This window comes from Antedon bifida, chromosome 3 (genome assembly GCF_963402885.1).
Source record: "Antedon bifida chromosome 3, ecAntBifi1.1, whole genome shotgun sequence".
In the NCBI taxonomy this organism is placed as follows: Eukaryota; Metazoa; Echinodermata; class Crinoidea; order Comatulida; family Antedonidae; genus Antedon; species Antedon bifida.
Window position 1 is genome coordinate 33,426,761 of NC_136228.1, and position 12,994 is coordinate 33,439,754.

The window sequence follows — 12,994 nt, forward strand, 5'->3', positions numbered from 1 at the left end:
AACAAACTTTTACTATATTTTGTTTTGTATTCATCTGTGTAAAGTAATTATCTACTGTATGTATCGATTAAAATTGGTTGGGGTGGTGCGGAGGGGTGGGGGATAGGGTAGGGGTTCATAGTTTTGTTTTCCTTTATACTTTTCTGTATGTAAATTCATTGTTATATTTTATATTATTATTTGTGAAGGATGCACCTTTGTGCTAAGTGTGCAACCGATTTAAAGGCGTACAGTAATTCCAAAAGAAGGAAGTTTGATCACACACACGAGAGGTTGAAAAGAGTTGCTATCCAATCAAAAGGAAGTTTGTTCACACACACAAGAGGTTGAAAAGAGTTGCTATCCAATCAAAAGGAAGTTTGTTCACACACACGAGAGGTTGAAAAGAGTTGCTATCCAATCAAAAGGAAGTTTGTTCACACACACGAGAGGTTGAAAAGAGTTGATATCCAATCAAAAGGAAGTTTGTTCACACACACGAGAGGTTGAAAAGAGTTGCTATCCAATCAAAAGGAAGTATGTTCACACACATGAGAGGTTGAAAAGAGTTGCTATCCAATCAAAAGGAAGTATGTTCACACACATGAGAGGTTGAAAAGAGTTGCTATCCAATCAAAAGGAAGTTTGTTCAAACACACGAGAGGTTGAAAAGAGTTGCTATTCAATCAAAAGGAAGTTTGATCACAAACACGAGAGGTTGAAAAGAGTTGCTATCCAATCAAAAGGAAGTTTGTTCACACACACGAGAGGTTGAAAAGAGTTGCTATCCAATCAAAAGGAAGTTTGTTCACACACACGAGAGGTTGAAAAGAGTTGCTATCCAATCAAAAGGAAGTTTGTTCACACCCACGAGAGGTTGAAAAGAGTTGCTATCCAATCAAAAGGAAGTTTGTTCACACACACACAAGAGGTTGAAAAGAGTTGCTATTCAATCAAAAGGAAGTTTGTTCACACACACGAGAGATTGAAAAGAATTGCTAACCAACTTTTTTCCTCTCTTGCAGATTGTCTAATTACTTGCTTTGAATGAATGCATGTTTGCATGAAAACACCCTAAGTTTTTTTGTTTTGTTTTAGGCCCTTTCATTGTCACCATATTCTGTTTTGGATCAATCAACCTCAATAAACATGATTCAAATTGAATATGTAATACGATTTGTTTATTGTATAGAGCATTACACACAGCCAAACACATATTATACAGCACTTAAATGACAAAACACAGTAAAGATATACAGAATATTGAATTACAAATAGAAAACAAAATTGTATGTTATGCTAACTCTAACCCCTCAAGCACATTACCAATATAAAAACAGGGACAATTAGTCAGATTTTTTTGTTAAAGAAATAATTACGTAGACTAGCTAAAAAAAATACTATTGGGACAAAATCTAAAATAAAAAAAGAATAATGTAATGCTAGAAAGATTTGACCCTAGAATTTTGGCTCTGTCAAGGTTTGAGCAAGCCAACAATTTGGTCAGGCACTAAACATCCGATAATGAGGAAACCAAACGTAAAACCACATTGTGTTAACGAACTACAGTATAAATCTACCCTGAACACCACAGAATGCAACATCATTTCTCATGCTGTTTATGAAATGTTAAGAAAATGGATTTGAACAATATGGAAATTCCTACACTAATTACTAAATGTTACTGATACTGTATTAATATATATATATTATTTTTTATTTCAATTTCATTTATATAATGTATAGCACAAAAGCATAAAATTCATTAAATATTACACATGATAACTTTATATATTAATTAGCATTTTTAAAATAAATGCATTACACACAGCGGGGTAACGACTATGAGCGATCACTGGCTAAACCCAGGGGTCCCAGAGCTTAAGGGCCCCAGAGCATGACGCCTCAATGCAACTACCCAGCATTAAGGGACACCTTAGGAGTGCTAAACCAGGGGGACCTTTTCCCCCTGCGTTATGCCACCGGTTACACTGTATAAAATAGGAAGGGGTGGGGGGTTACTTCGGTGTCCTGTATAAAATCACAGCCCTGTCAAAAGCATGACTGAATGAGTTGCAACGATCCATCACAGTTGATGACAACAGCTAGATTATCTCGGAATGCATCTGCTTGATATATAATATATTCAAGAATTTGTCAAGTGGTCACATAACATAACTTTGAGTGGTCATCTAAAACTTTGAGTGGTCACCTAAAACTTTGAGTGGTCACCTACTACTATGAGCGGGATACAGTAAGAGAGTACATACACTGAAGGAAGCATTTTTAGAAGTATAATTAGAATAAATATATCTTATTTTTGCATGCAAAACGTTTATTTCTGGTTAATAGTTTTCTTTTTCCAAAACTTAATTTGCTGTCGTAGTAGTTGTATTCTAAGTTTATGTTCTCGCCGTTCATTTTCCAACTTTGTCTGTAAGATAAGAATCTCCAGCTCTTTAAGCGAAGTTTCTTTGATGATACTTTGTTTCTCCACATGTTCCTCTTCCTCAACATCTTGTTCATTACTGGCAGTAACATCTTCATGTCTCTGATGGTGGTTGTCATCGCACGGCTTAGCAGGAGGGTCAGTCTCACCATGATAGATGTCCTCCTCCTCATTGGGATGATACTTCTCTTCCTTCAGTTCTTCAAACTCATATGACAAATCTGTAGACTGATACATTTCTTTTCTCCAGATGTTCCTTGCATCCATGTTGGTTGGTAATGCATCGTGTCCTACTGCCACTGGTGACACCATCTGCACCTGTGGAACGTTAGCGACTGGTAGCGCACTTGTAAACATCTTAGTTAACGGTTTAGTAGTAATTTCCATCGATTTGCACTCGTTGTTAATACTGTTACTTGTGGCAGTCTCAACTGATCTATAATCAGTTTGACCAACATCGTTTGTAAGGTTTTTAATTGACCTGTAATCGGTGTGCGTGGTGTCGCTTGTGGGGCTTTGAATGCCCAATCGTTGGTCTTGATATTGTTCCTGGTGACCATGGCGAACCTGATGTGAATTGTCTAATGAGGCCAAGTCTGCTTGTTCTTCTGTGCCCGATAATGAATCTACAAAAGTAAAATTTAAGATCTTTTTAACATACACACAAACATTTGACAAGAATATTTATAATAAATATATAAAAGTACAGTAATCCAATAAGGGATATATACCAGTTAAAAACGTATACAGCATTCATCTGTCTACGTCCTTAATGCAATTTAAGTCGCTTCTGAAAATTTGCCTGTTCAAGTAGGCTTTTGGTCTTACAGCGCTGAGTTTAAGAAAGCAGGATATCCACACCTACAGTACTACTTAACTTGTTTATTACTAACTAATTAAAGTAGAAAGGCGGTGAAAATATCACATTTAATAAGGAAAGTTAGCAAAATAAGCATACATGAAGTAGCTTACCGTCATGAATACTGGTTGATTGTTCATTGTGGTACGATGTATCTTGCGCGTCATATGGGTTTAGAAGCGTTCGTATCTCCGCTGGAATCTCACTCTCTTGCATCATCATGTGCATGTTCATGGCGCTTATACCAGTTTTTCTTTGATCTTCTTGCGGTTTTATAAATTTTTGTCTCTTCATTATGTCTTTCTTTGAACGCATTTTTAAATTTTCGTAAGCTTTACGCAGTTGTTTCTTCGTTCGTTGGTTTCTAACCATTGGTTGCGTATTATATTCTTTTTCGACGTAGGCCCAAGCAATTGCTTTGCGATGAACAGCATTGCTGTCATTTCTCCTGCTTTCAATTGCGCCACGGTACTGATTTACAAGTGCCATTAGTATATTGCGTTCGACCTCTGACATGTGTGGTGTCACTTTCATTGTTGAACCCGTTGCTAAGGAAGAACCTGTTGTTAAGGAAGATCCAGTTGTTAAGGAAGATCCTGTTGTTAAGGAAGATCCAGTTGCTAAGGATTGTCCAGTTGCTAATGATGGTCCTGTTGCTAAGGATGATCCAGTTGCTAAGGATGATCCAGTTGCTAAGGAAGATCCAGTAGCCAAGGATGGTCTTGATGCTATTGATGTCGCTGATGTTGCTAGGTTACTGGTAAAGGAACTACAAAGAAGCAGAAAGCTGATGAGACCATCATGTTGATTTCCTTGAAACAAAAAGAGCGACTTCGCGCTTGTGTTCATCCTTTACGCTGTAATTTGAAATTACCCTTTTAAGAGTGGAACTACCATTCCACATTCCCATTCACTTTTGTTATATTATTTTTAAAAAATAAATTGTTTAGTTCACAAGACAAAAAAATTTGTTTGTCTATGGTGTAATTTAAATTTAGTCATGGTAGAATAATAGCAGTATTGAAATCAACATACAGTAACATTAATGTTCATACTAAACTATACTACAAGCCATATTTCACACTGTCTACGTTTTTCCTAAAGTCCCATTTTAGTTATGGGAAAAATGGCAAAATCAGCACTGTGGTCATGTTACAGATTTGTCAAAACAACATAGACTACCCGATAACTTAAAACCCCTAGAAAGTAGCAAGCCTTTTGCCATTTTTTCCCCCGACTGATTTACCTTTCATATCTTTCCAAAGTATTGTTGCTTAAAAATTAATAATCTATCAATATTTGTAAGAATTACCTTGTTGTAGTGAATCTCTTGCCGCCGACATTGAGGGCGACCCAATCGTTCTGATCAACACTCATACTGGCTTCATCGGTATTACATTTAGTTATTAAAGGCCTCATCGCAACTGCATACTTGGGGTCTAAAATTGAATAGTTTAATAAATATCAACAATAAGTATATTCAATCACAATAAAGAATTTTTGGTTCTATGATGCCTCTATATAAATATTCAATTCAAACATCATTGATACGTGTCTAAAGCTCTTTCTACACTATCAAACTTTATGTGACAACAAAATGTGATGTGCCCATATATGGACATGATGATGTCATATCACTAAATACAGTATTTGGGCACTAGTTTGTGAGTGTAGACAGAGCCTTACACGATGATTAACTTACCAACAAATGCCTCTCCTTCCGATATGTATAGAACTTCATCATCTCTGAAAAAAATTTGATATTGTATAGTAGGTATAAATGTCAAAATTCAATTCAATTCCACTGCCATCTAATTTTATATCTCACTATCTCATTTTATATTCCAAACAGTTCAAATTGTGTATAACACACACACATACAGTTTAGTACATTTTGTTTAACTCTTATTACCTTATAACTCTAATATCTTCAACTACTCCTCCTTTCGCTGTGTACACAGTTGTTCCTGGCATGTTCAGAACTCGGTTTGCTTCATGCAGAAACATATCCAAACTGTCTCCAAGAAATATCAACTAAAAAAAAATAGACAAAAGTTCAGTGGTAGGCTCAGTTTTAAACAAAGACGAAAGTGCAGTTTTGCATCATCTGGTGGGGCGCTGTACTATGGTGCTGTGAGTCTGTAAGTGTTACTGTTAGAGGGCCTGAACCCTCGCGGCTCCTGATGATGATTACAGCCAGCACCGTACACAGTAATTGCATCTTCTCAAAACACAATTTTCTAACTTTTTCTAATCTAGGCCCTACTCTAGTAAAATAAATAAATTATAATTAATCAATAGAAAACAATTGTTTTAAATTAAAAGCACAAACCTTTCCATTTCCGGTGGTTCCGTTTTTTTGCACTATTACTCGTTTCATATTGATTTACATTTAGTAAATGAATCATTGAGCTTGATTTAAAATGTTTCTAAACAGTTTAGCCTAGGCTAGGCCTGTAGGCCAAGTTGCATTTTGTGTAAACTAACGTCGAGCTGCTGCGCAGAGTACCAGTGCACTGGTGGTGGAGTGCTACAGCTGGCCTAGCAATATTCACTCACTAAAATAATGGTATACTTATAATTATTAATTTTTTAAATAAAGCTGTATATTGTTGATAGCACATCCTCAGTTTAAGTTTTATTCAATATCTTAATTATATGCATATTTTCGAATTAATAAAGAACAATAATATGCAAACGCCAGGCTGAGTTAAGAGTTTTCATTTTAATAACAAACGCCCTCTAGCACCTAGCCACACCATGATCTTGTGTTGCCATGATTTTAAAGTTAATGTTCTCAATTTAAAGATGTATTGTCCCTTGAAACACAAAAAATGAAAAAAAAAATATTCTAAATTTAAATTGGCCATATCAAAGTAATATTAAAGTTATTCACTTTAAGTCGAAAATGCGAGCCAAAAACAACAAGTTTACGTAATTAACAGGTAAATTAATTTGATTACATTTCGTCTGGATATCGTCACGAGCGAAAGTAAACAAAGATTTCAAACCACGAGTATGCATTATGCATGATGCTAATTAGGATTGTTTACAACTCATCGCGGTTGAGAAGGTGTTTTCAAACAGATCACGAGAAAGTTTATGATTATGCATACAGAGTAGCCAAACAAGCGCGTTGCATTATGATATATGTTTTGATCGAAAACTTTGACTGGAAGTCAAAGTTATTTTTTGAACAAAAAAACGTCTGTATGTCGGTTAAATTATTTTTTTTTCGACTAATTTTTGGTGAAAGTTAAAAACTATTATGATACTTCTAAATGACCCACTTTTTTTCGAAATATTGAAAAAAAAATACATCTTTAATGATACTGCACTTAAAAATCATATTATTTTACATAGGCTTACTTCTTTTTCTTCCAATTATGAAATAACTAGAATCGAAAAAAAAGTATCATTTTCTATCGGCATGGTTGAGGTAAGAACTTGAACTTTATTGTCGCAATTTATTATTTATAAATAAATTAAAGTTGAACATAAAATATCGCATTTAAAAAATACAAAACATAGCACTCACCAATAAGTAATCCAAGATAAAACAGGTATATATAAAGGTTATTATCAGAGCCAGCTTGTTCACACCTAATGTATATAAAATGTCCTTTACAAATATTATAATAAAATACTTTATTTTTGTTTATGTTTAAAGCTCTGTCTAACACTACAAACAAGTTTGACAAAAAGGTGTGATGTGCCCAAATATGGTATGATGTTACGATATATACTTTTTTGTCAAAATTGTTCGATATTGTAGACGGAGCTTTTTCAATTTCAATTAGTCATATTATGTTATATATCTTCCTTTGACAGTTTTATATAATAAAAAACAAAAATAATCAAGACATTTGTTTTTCTTTTTGTGAAATAATATAATCAAGACATGCAAAGTGTTACATTTATTATTTATATTAGTAAATGGACACGTATACACTAGTATATCTTTATAAAAAGAGGTTAAACAAAGGTTTATTGGATAATCCGGGTCACAAAAGTCATCACCAAATATCAATGAAGTCATCATGTCACGGTCAAACAAACACGTTTCTAAGTAAACAAACTTGATCTACTGTAAATGTATATACATTACATCATAGAGATATTATAGTGAACTATAATATCTCTATGATTACATACAGTAAAACTAAATTCAACATTTCTTTCAGTTATGTTCACTTTCACATGGATATAGAGTTGTTTTAACCAGTTTAAAAAAAGAATATTGTTTGTTGTGAATTAGGGGATATAGGCCGATAGCTGATGGATATTATTTTCATTTAAACACTATTTTAAAATAAAAGAGGTAAAAGGTTACAAAGTAGCCTACAACATGACTATTCACAATTCATATTCGAGATTAGATATGAAAATTGATAAACAGTCACGCAATCTTATCGCACTTACTGAGACTTGATGTATGCTTACATGGCAAACATTCTGGTATTGAAGATCATCAGACTAAAACCGGTAGTAGGTAAGTATCTATATTTCATTTACTTTATGGAAATTAAAAAGTATATTTAATTGTGACCATGGATAAATAGCTGCTACATTATATTCCTTTATGATTTCGAGAGGAAAGAATACTATTTTTCAAAAGTTCAACATTTCTAACCGAATTTTACATTTTGTTTTGATTTTTTTGATCTGTCACCAACGAAATTTCATAGTATTTTAAGGCAATCTAAACTAAAATATAATATAGAATAGTTTTTAAAGTTGTATTTTCAATATGTAAGTATCTCCAAACTTTTTCTCCTAAACAATAACATTTTGTTGCTTTCAGTCGAGCTTTCAGTATAGGGCCTATGGGGTTGTTTGAGATCCTTGAAACAGTTCTTATTTATTGTTACCATTTAAGTTATTGTAAATGTATGCTTCTTTTTATTTCTTGAACTGTTTCTAAATAAATGTTGAATGAATTGAATTGAATTTGTCTTGCTTTCAGATCTATCAATATGTTGAGTTTACAAGAAGCACATGGGTTCCTTGAGAACAAGCTGTCCATCACCAACATAGAAGAAAAGTTCAACAAAAACAGATTCAACTTAATGAGAGAAATACTCTACAAGTTCTTACATGTGGAACCATTTCAAAATGTTATCAATCTCAGCACCAGACCAGAAGATCGCCATCTTCCATCATTTCAAGAAGTTAAAGAAGACATGTTTAGAGGAAGAGGTGGTCGCTGCTACGTTGCCAACCAATTTATGAAGGAGCTTTTAAATACAATAGGTTACAACGTATATTACTGCTCCTGTATTGTACTGAAATCAGGTAGTAACCATTTATGTCTTATAGTACGTCATCTCACAAAAGCTGGAGATCTTCACATAATTGATGTGGGACTAGGACATGCGTCGTGGGATCCAATACCACTCGACTTCCAAGACGAGTCTCCCGTTTATCATGTGGGATTTCTATATTTCAAGTTTGTCCATAATGGTAGCTTAATATCCCGAATGCACAAACATGATAAAAGATACGAATTTCCAGGTAATATCGACAGCAAAGCTTGGCATGCCTTCGGAGAGATTGATCTAACTCCACGTGATATCGACTACTTTAAACCAGTTTGTACAGCTATGTACACCATTCCTGGAGCACATGGAAGTCCATTTTTAGAAGACCTAACATTGGTTAAATTTAAAAATGAAAAAATCATTGCAATCAAAAATTCAACACTATTATTTGAAAATGATGATCACCAATTGGAAGCAGAAGAAATTGAAACATTTGAGGAACTCATTTCGGTTGTCTTGGATCATTTCCCTAACTTTAGTCGTGATGTGATAGAGGCCGCAATTCGCTTATCTCCAAAATGTTGCAACATTTTCAAGATGTAAATCGCTGCAAAGATTTCTCAATCTTATCTTCCTTATGCATCTAGTCTTGTACAGCAGTAGTGTATCTGGGTCTGGAAAGGTGAAAGTTCTAGACAACATTGTGTATCATTTTAATAATACAATAAATACTTATAATAATACTTAAAAGTAAATAAAATGTAAAATAAATGTAAATAAATAAATTCAGGTTATTATACAGATTTCAGTTAATAAAATACATAAGCAATAACATGAATCTTGTAGGTAAAGTATAAGTGTATAAAACATGTGTTTCAGGTTTTACCAGATTGCATTACGAATTACAGGTGCAATTAATCATAATTTTATAATTTTATAACTGTAAAGACGAGAATTTTAAACCAAAGTTAAACAAATGAAAATTAGTAATTTCAATGTATTTTACATTCTTCATTAAAATTATTTTGAAATCAAAACAATTGTGTCTTTATTTGTTTTTCCTTATGAAAATGGCTAGAATGAAATGTAGATTGATGTAACAAAGTAGAATTATTAATTAATGATTGTTGTCTAATGTCACAACAAAAAGTATACATGTGGCATGATATACGGGTTCATGGACTCCGCATATTATTATTACTATACAGTATTTACACTGACAGATATATTGTTCCCCTGAAACAAATTTGTTTACATTTTTTGTTGAAAAACAATATAGGATGATATAATATTTTCACATTTGTTGAACAAACAGGAAATCGAAGCAAAGGTAAAAGTTGTCTATTGGCTTTATTTGTCATCGATAGGAAATACATTGTCCAATACAAATTTGATCACTCCTGAGGACGATCCGTAATGGTAGCTTAATATTTCGAATGCACAAACATGATAAAAGGTACGAATTTCCAGTTAATATCGACAGCAAAGCTTGGCATGCCTTCGGAGACATTGGCCCGACTCCTCGTGAAATCGACTACTTTAAACCAGTTTGTACAGCTATGTACACCATTCCTGGAGCACATGGTCCATTTTTACAAGACCTGATATTGGTTAAATTTGAAAATGAAAAAATCGTTGCAATCAAAAATTCAACGCTTTTATTTGAAAACGATGATCACCAACTAGAAGTAAAAGAGATGAAAACATTTGAGCAACTTACTTTGTTTATCTTGGATCATTTCCCTAACTTTGGTCGGGATATGATAGAGGCCGCCATTCGCTCATCTCCAAAATGTTGCAACATTTTCAAGATGTAAATCGCTGGAAAGATTTCTCAATCTTATCTTCCTTATATATCTAGTCTTGTACATCAGTAGTGCAACTGGATCTGGAAAGATGAAAGCTCCAACAAACCGTTTATTTTGTTTTTTTTCTAAGTGAAATAATCATTTTTGGCGTTTTTTTCTATAGAAGTGAATAACTTTATTAAAACTATAAAATGGCCTTAAAAGTCGGATTTTGTTATTCTTCATTTCTCGTGTTTTGGGGGACAATACATCTTTAAACAAGTGTACTTTACACTATTTTGAATCTATTAGAATAGTAACATATAAATATAGAATAGATTCAGGTCACATGGTGTATGATGTACACACCACCCACTGTACACTATCACATTATTTAGATACAGTATCTTCACATTTGAACTGGTAAACAGTGAAAGTACAACAAAGATTTCACCGTCTAAAATGGACTCTGATTATTATCAATGTTGTTGCAACAAAGGTTAATATTTTATAATATGAGCTAATACACTAAGAGCCTGTTCACACATAGAGCCTGTTCACACATAGAGCCTGTTCACACATAGAGCCTATTCACACATAGTCTGTTCACACATAGAATCTGTTCACACATAGGCCCTGCGGCGTAAGTTGCGAACGTTTTCAATTTTGCTGCTTTTCTTCTTTTTTTTTGTAATAATTATATTTTTTTTAATGAAATGTTTGTAACTGATATTTTTTAATTGAAGGCCTTTTGTAAAAAATCCTCCATCTTTTTGGCTGCTACTGATTTTTATTTGCCTCAGTGAATTGTGTTGATGTTTTAAAAATAAAGATACCAAGATTTATATAAGCCATGGCCCTAAAGCGTGGTTCCCACTAGAACGCAACGCAACGACGTATTGACGCAAAGTGGTGTATTGCGTAATCACAAGTGGGAACCGACGACGCAACAATGCTGCAAACATCGTAGGTTTGATTTCACGCAGGCGGGGGCAAACACAATTATCGGAAGGGCATTTTCTTACGTTGCGTAGGTTGCGTCGCTAGTGGGAACCACGCTTAATGCAACTCACTCACGGACCTAACTCCAGCCACGCTTGAATAATTTTGACCTTATTTCAAGATATTTATCAATTACTTTTAATGTATGTATTGTTGTATTGCTGGTATAAAATCAAGCTATTCAGCTGCTCTCTGCTCTTCAATCTGAAAGCGCATTATTTAGTAAATAATATCTAAAAGCAGAGTGTTTCTCGAGAAAGGATTGAACATTGTAAATCAAGCGGTGACTATAATTAAGATGGCCGTATTTCAAGAAATGGGTTAAAAACCAAAGACGGTCATCAAAACAGAGCAAAATCTAAAAAGGGTCCAATTTTAAATAAACGATACTTGGACTTTTGTGATGCCGTACGTGTGAAAACTGGCATTTTAATCTGTGGATTAACTTACCGTAAGTCACGCCAGTCTTACGCTGTACGCGTGAACGGTACTAAAGCTTGGTTCTCACTAGCGACGCAACGTAACGCAATCTACGCAACGTAAGCAAATGCCCTTCTAATAATTGTGCTCCCCCCCCCCCCCCGTCTGCGTGAAATCAAACCTGCGATGTTTGCAGCACTGTTGCGTCGTCGGTTCCCACTTGTGATTACGCAATACAGCACTTTGCGTCGATACGTCGCTGCGTTACGTTCTAGTGGGAACCACGCTTTAGTACTCATTATCTTTACATACAAGTGTTCTTTACTAGGCTTACATATAAACATTAAGGAAAAAGTCAATGAATGTTCATTTCAATAAAGGATTGTTTGTTTCATTTTGAATGAAAGTTTTAAATTTATTTGCTTAGTATTAGTGTTGTATTTTGTTTGAAAACCTTTTGCAAAGGTCTGATTTTTGTTTATTTAATGAAATTAATATTTTTAAAAATTGGGTCTTTTGTTTTATAATCATTTGCTTCAAGAATTTTCCCCCTTTCTTGAATATATATTTTTATTAGTAATATTGTCATTCTTAACAAAAAAATGTATTGTATTGGCTTTTTTCGTCACCGAGAGGAAATAGTATTTTCCAATACAAATTTTATTTAGTTGGTTTATTTTTATTTTATCCGATATCCAGCAACTTTAACTCACATCATTTTAAAATTTTCCTGGTACAAAGAAAATAAAAGAAATCGTCATAGGCACGAGTAACATCTAAATACAATAAACACAATAGATTCAGGTCACGTTGATAGTTCATTCACACCAATATCGCATTATATAATATTTTCACATTTGTTAAACAAACAGGACACAAAGCTTTTTTCGTCACCGAGAGGAAATAGTATTGTGCAATACAAATTTGATTTAATTTTTTTTAATTTTTATTTTATCCGATATCCAGCAACTGTAACTCACGTCATTTTAAAATTTTCTTTGTACAAAGAAAATAAAAGAAATCGTCATATGCACGAGTAACATCTAAATACAATAAACACAATAGATTCAGGTCACGTTGATAGTTTATAACACCAATATCGCATTATATAATATTTTCACATTTGAACTGTTGCACAAACAGGAAGCAAAGCATAATGTAAAAACTGTCTATTGGCTTTATTGTCACCGTGACGAAATAGTATTGTCCAATACAAATGGGATTTAGTTGGTTTATT

At 33.7% G+C, this 12,994-nt stretch overlaps 2 protein-coding genes across 3 annotated transcripts in view; one reads left to right on the forward strand and one right to left on the reverse strand.

Moving 5' to 3' along the window:
- Window positions 1-6,020, reverse strand: part of LOC144837804 (BTB/POZ domain-containing protein KCTD9-like) — a 30,408-nt gene extending 24,388 nt beyond the window's left edge. Inside the window, exons 1-6 of one of the 2 annotated variants that reach the window (XM_078693061.1) lie at window positions 5,620-6,020; window positions 5,200-5,321; window positions 4,990-5,033; window positions 4,600-4,726; window positions 3,401-4,056; window positions 1,165-3,054 (exon numbers count right to left, since the gene is read on the reverse strand). In XM_078693061.1, coding sequence (XP_078549187.1) covers window positions 2,315-3,054; window positions 3,401-4,056; window positions 4,600-4,726; window positions 4,990-5,033; window positions 5,200-5,321; window positions 5,620-5,667 — 1,737 coding nt within the window. In that variant the 5' untranslated portion in view covers window positions 5,668-6,020 and the 3' untranslated portion in view covers window positions 1,165-2,314. Of the gene's footprint in view, window positions 1-1,164; window positions 3,055-3,400; window positions 4,057-4,599; window positions 4,727-4,989; window positions 5,034-5,199; window positions 5,322-5,619 lie in introns of those variants that run through there. The other variant, XM_078693062.1, reaches the window with a different exon arrangement.
- Window positions 6,021-8,263: 2,243 nt separating this feature from the next.
- Window positions 8,264-9,151, forward strand: LOC144838391 (uncharacterized). Its single transcript, XM_078693730.1, has one exon. The coding sequence runs from the start codon at window positions 8,264-8,266 to the stop codon at window positions 9,149-9,151; it is 888 nt and encodes a 295-aa protein (XP_078549856.1).
- The last annotated feature ends 3,843 nt before the right edge of the window (window positions 9,152-12,994 follow it).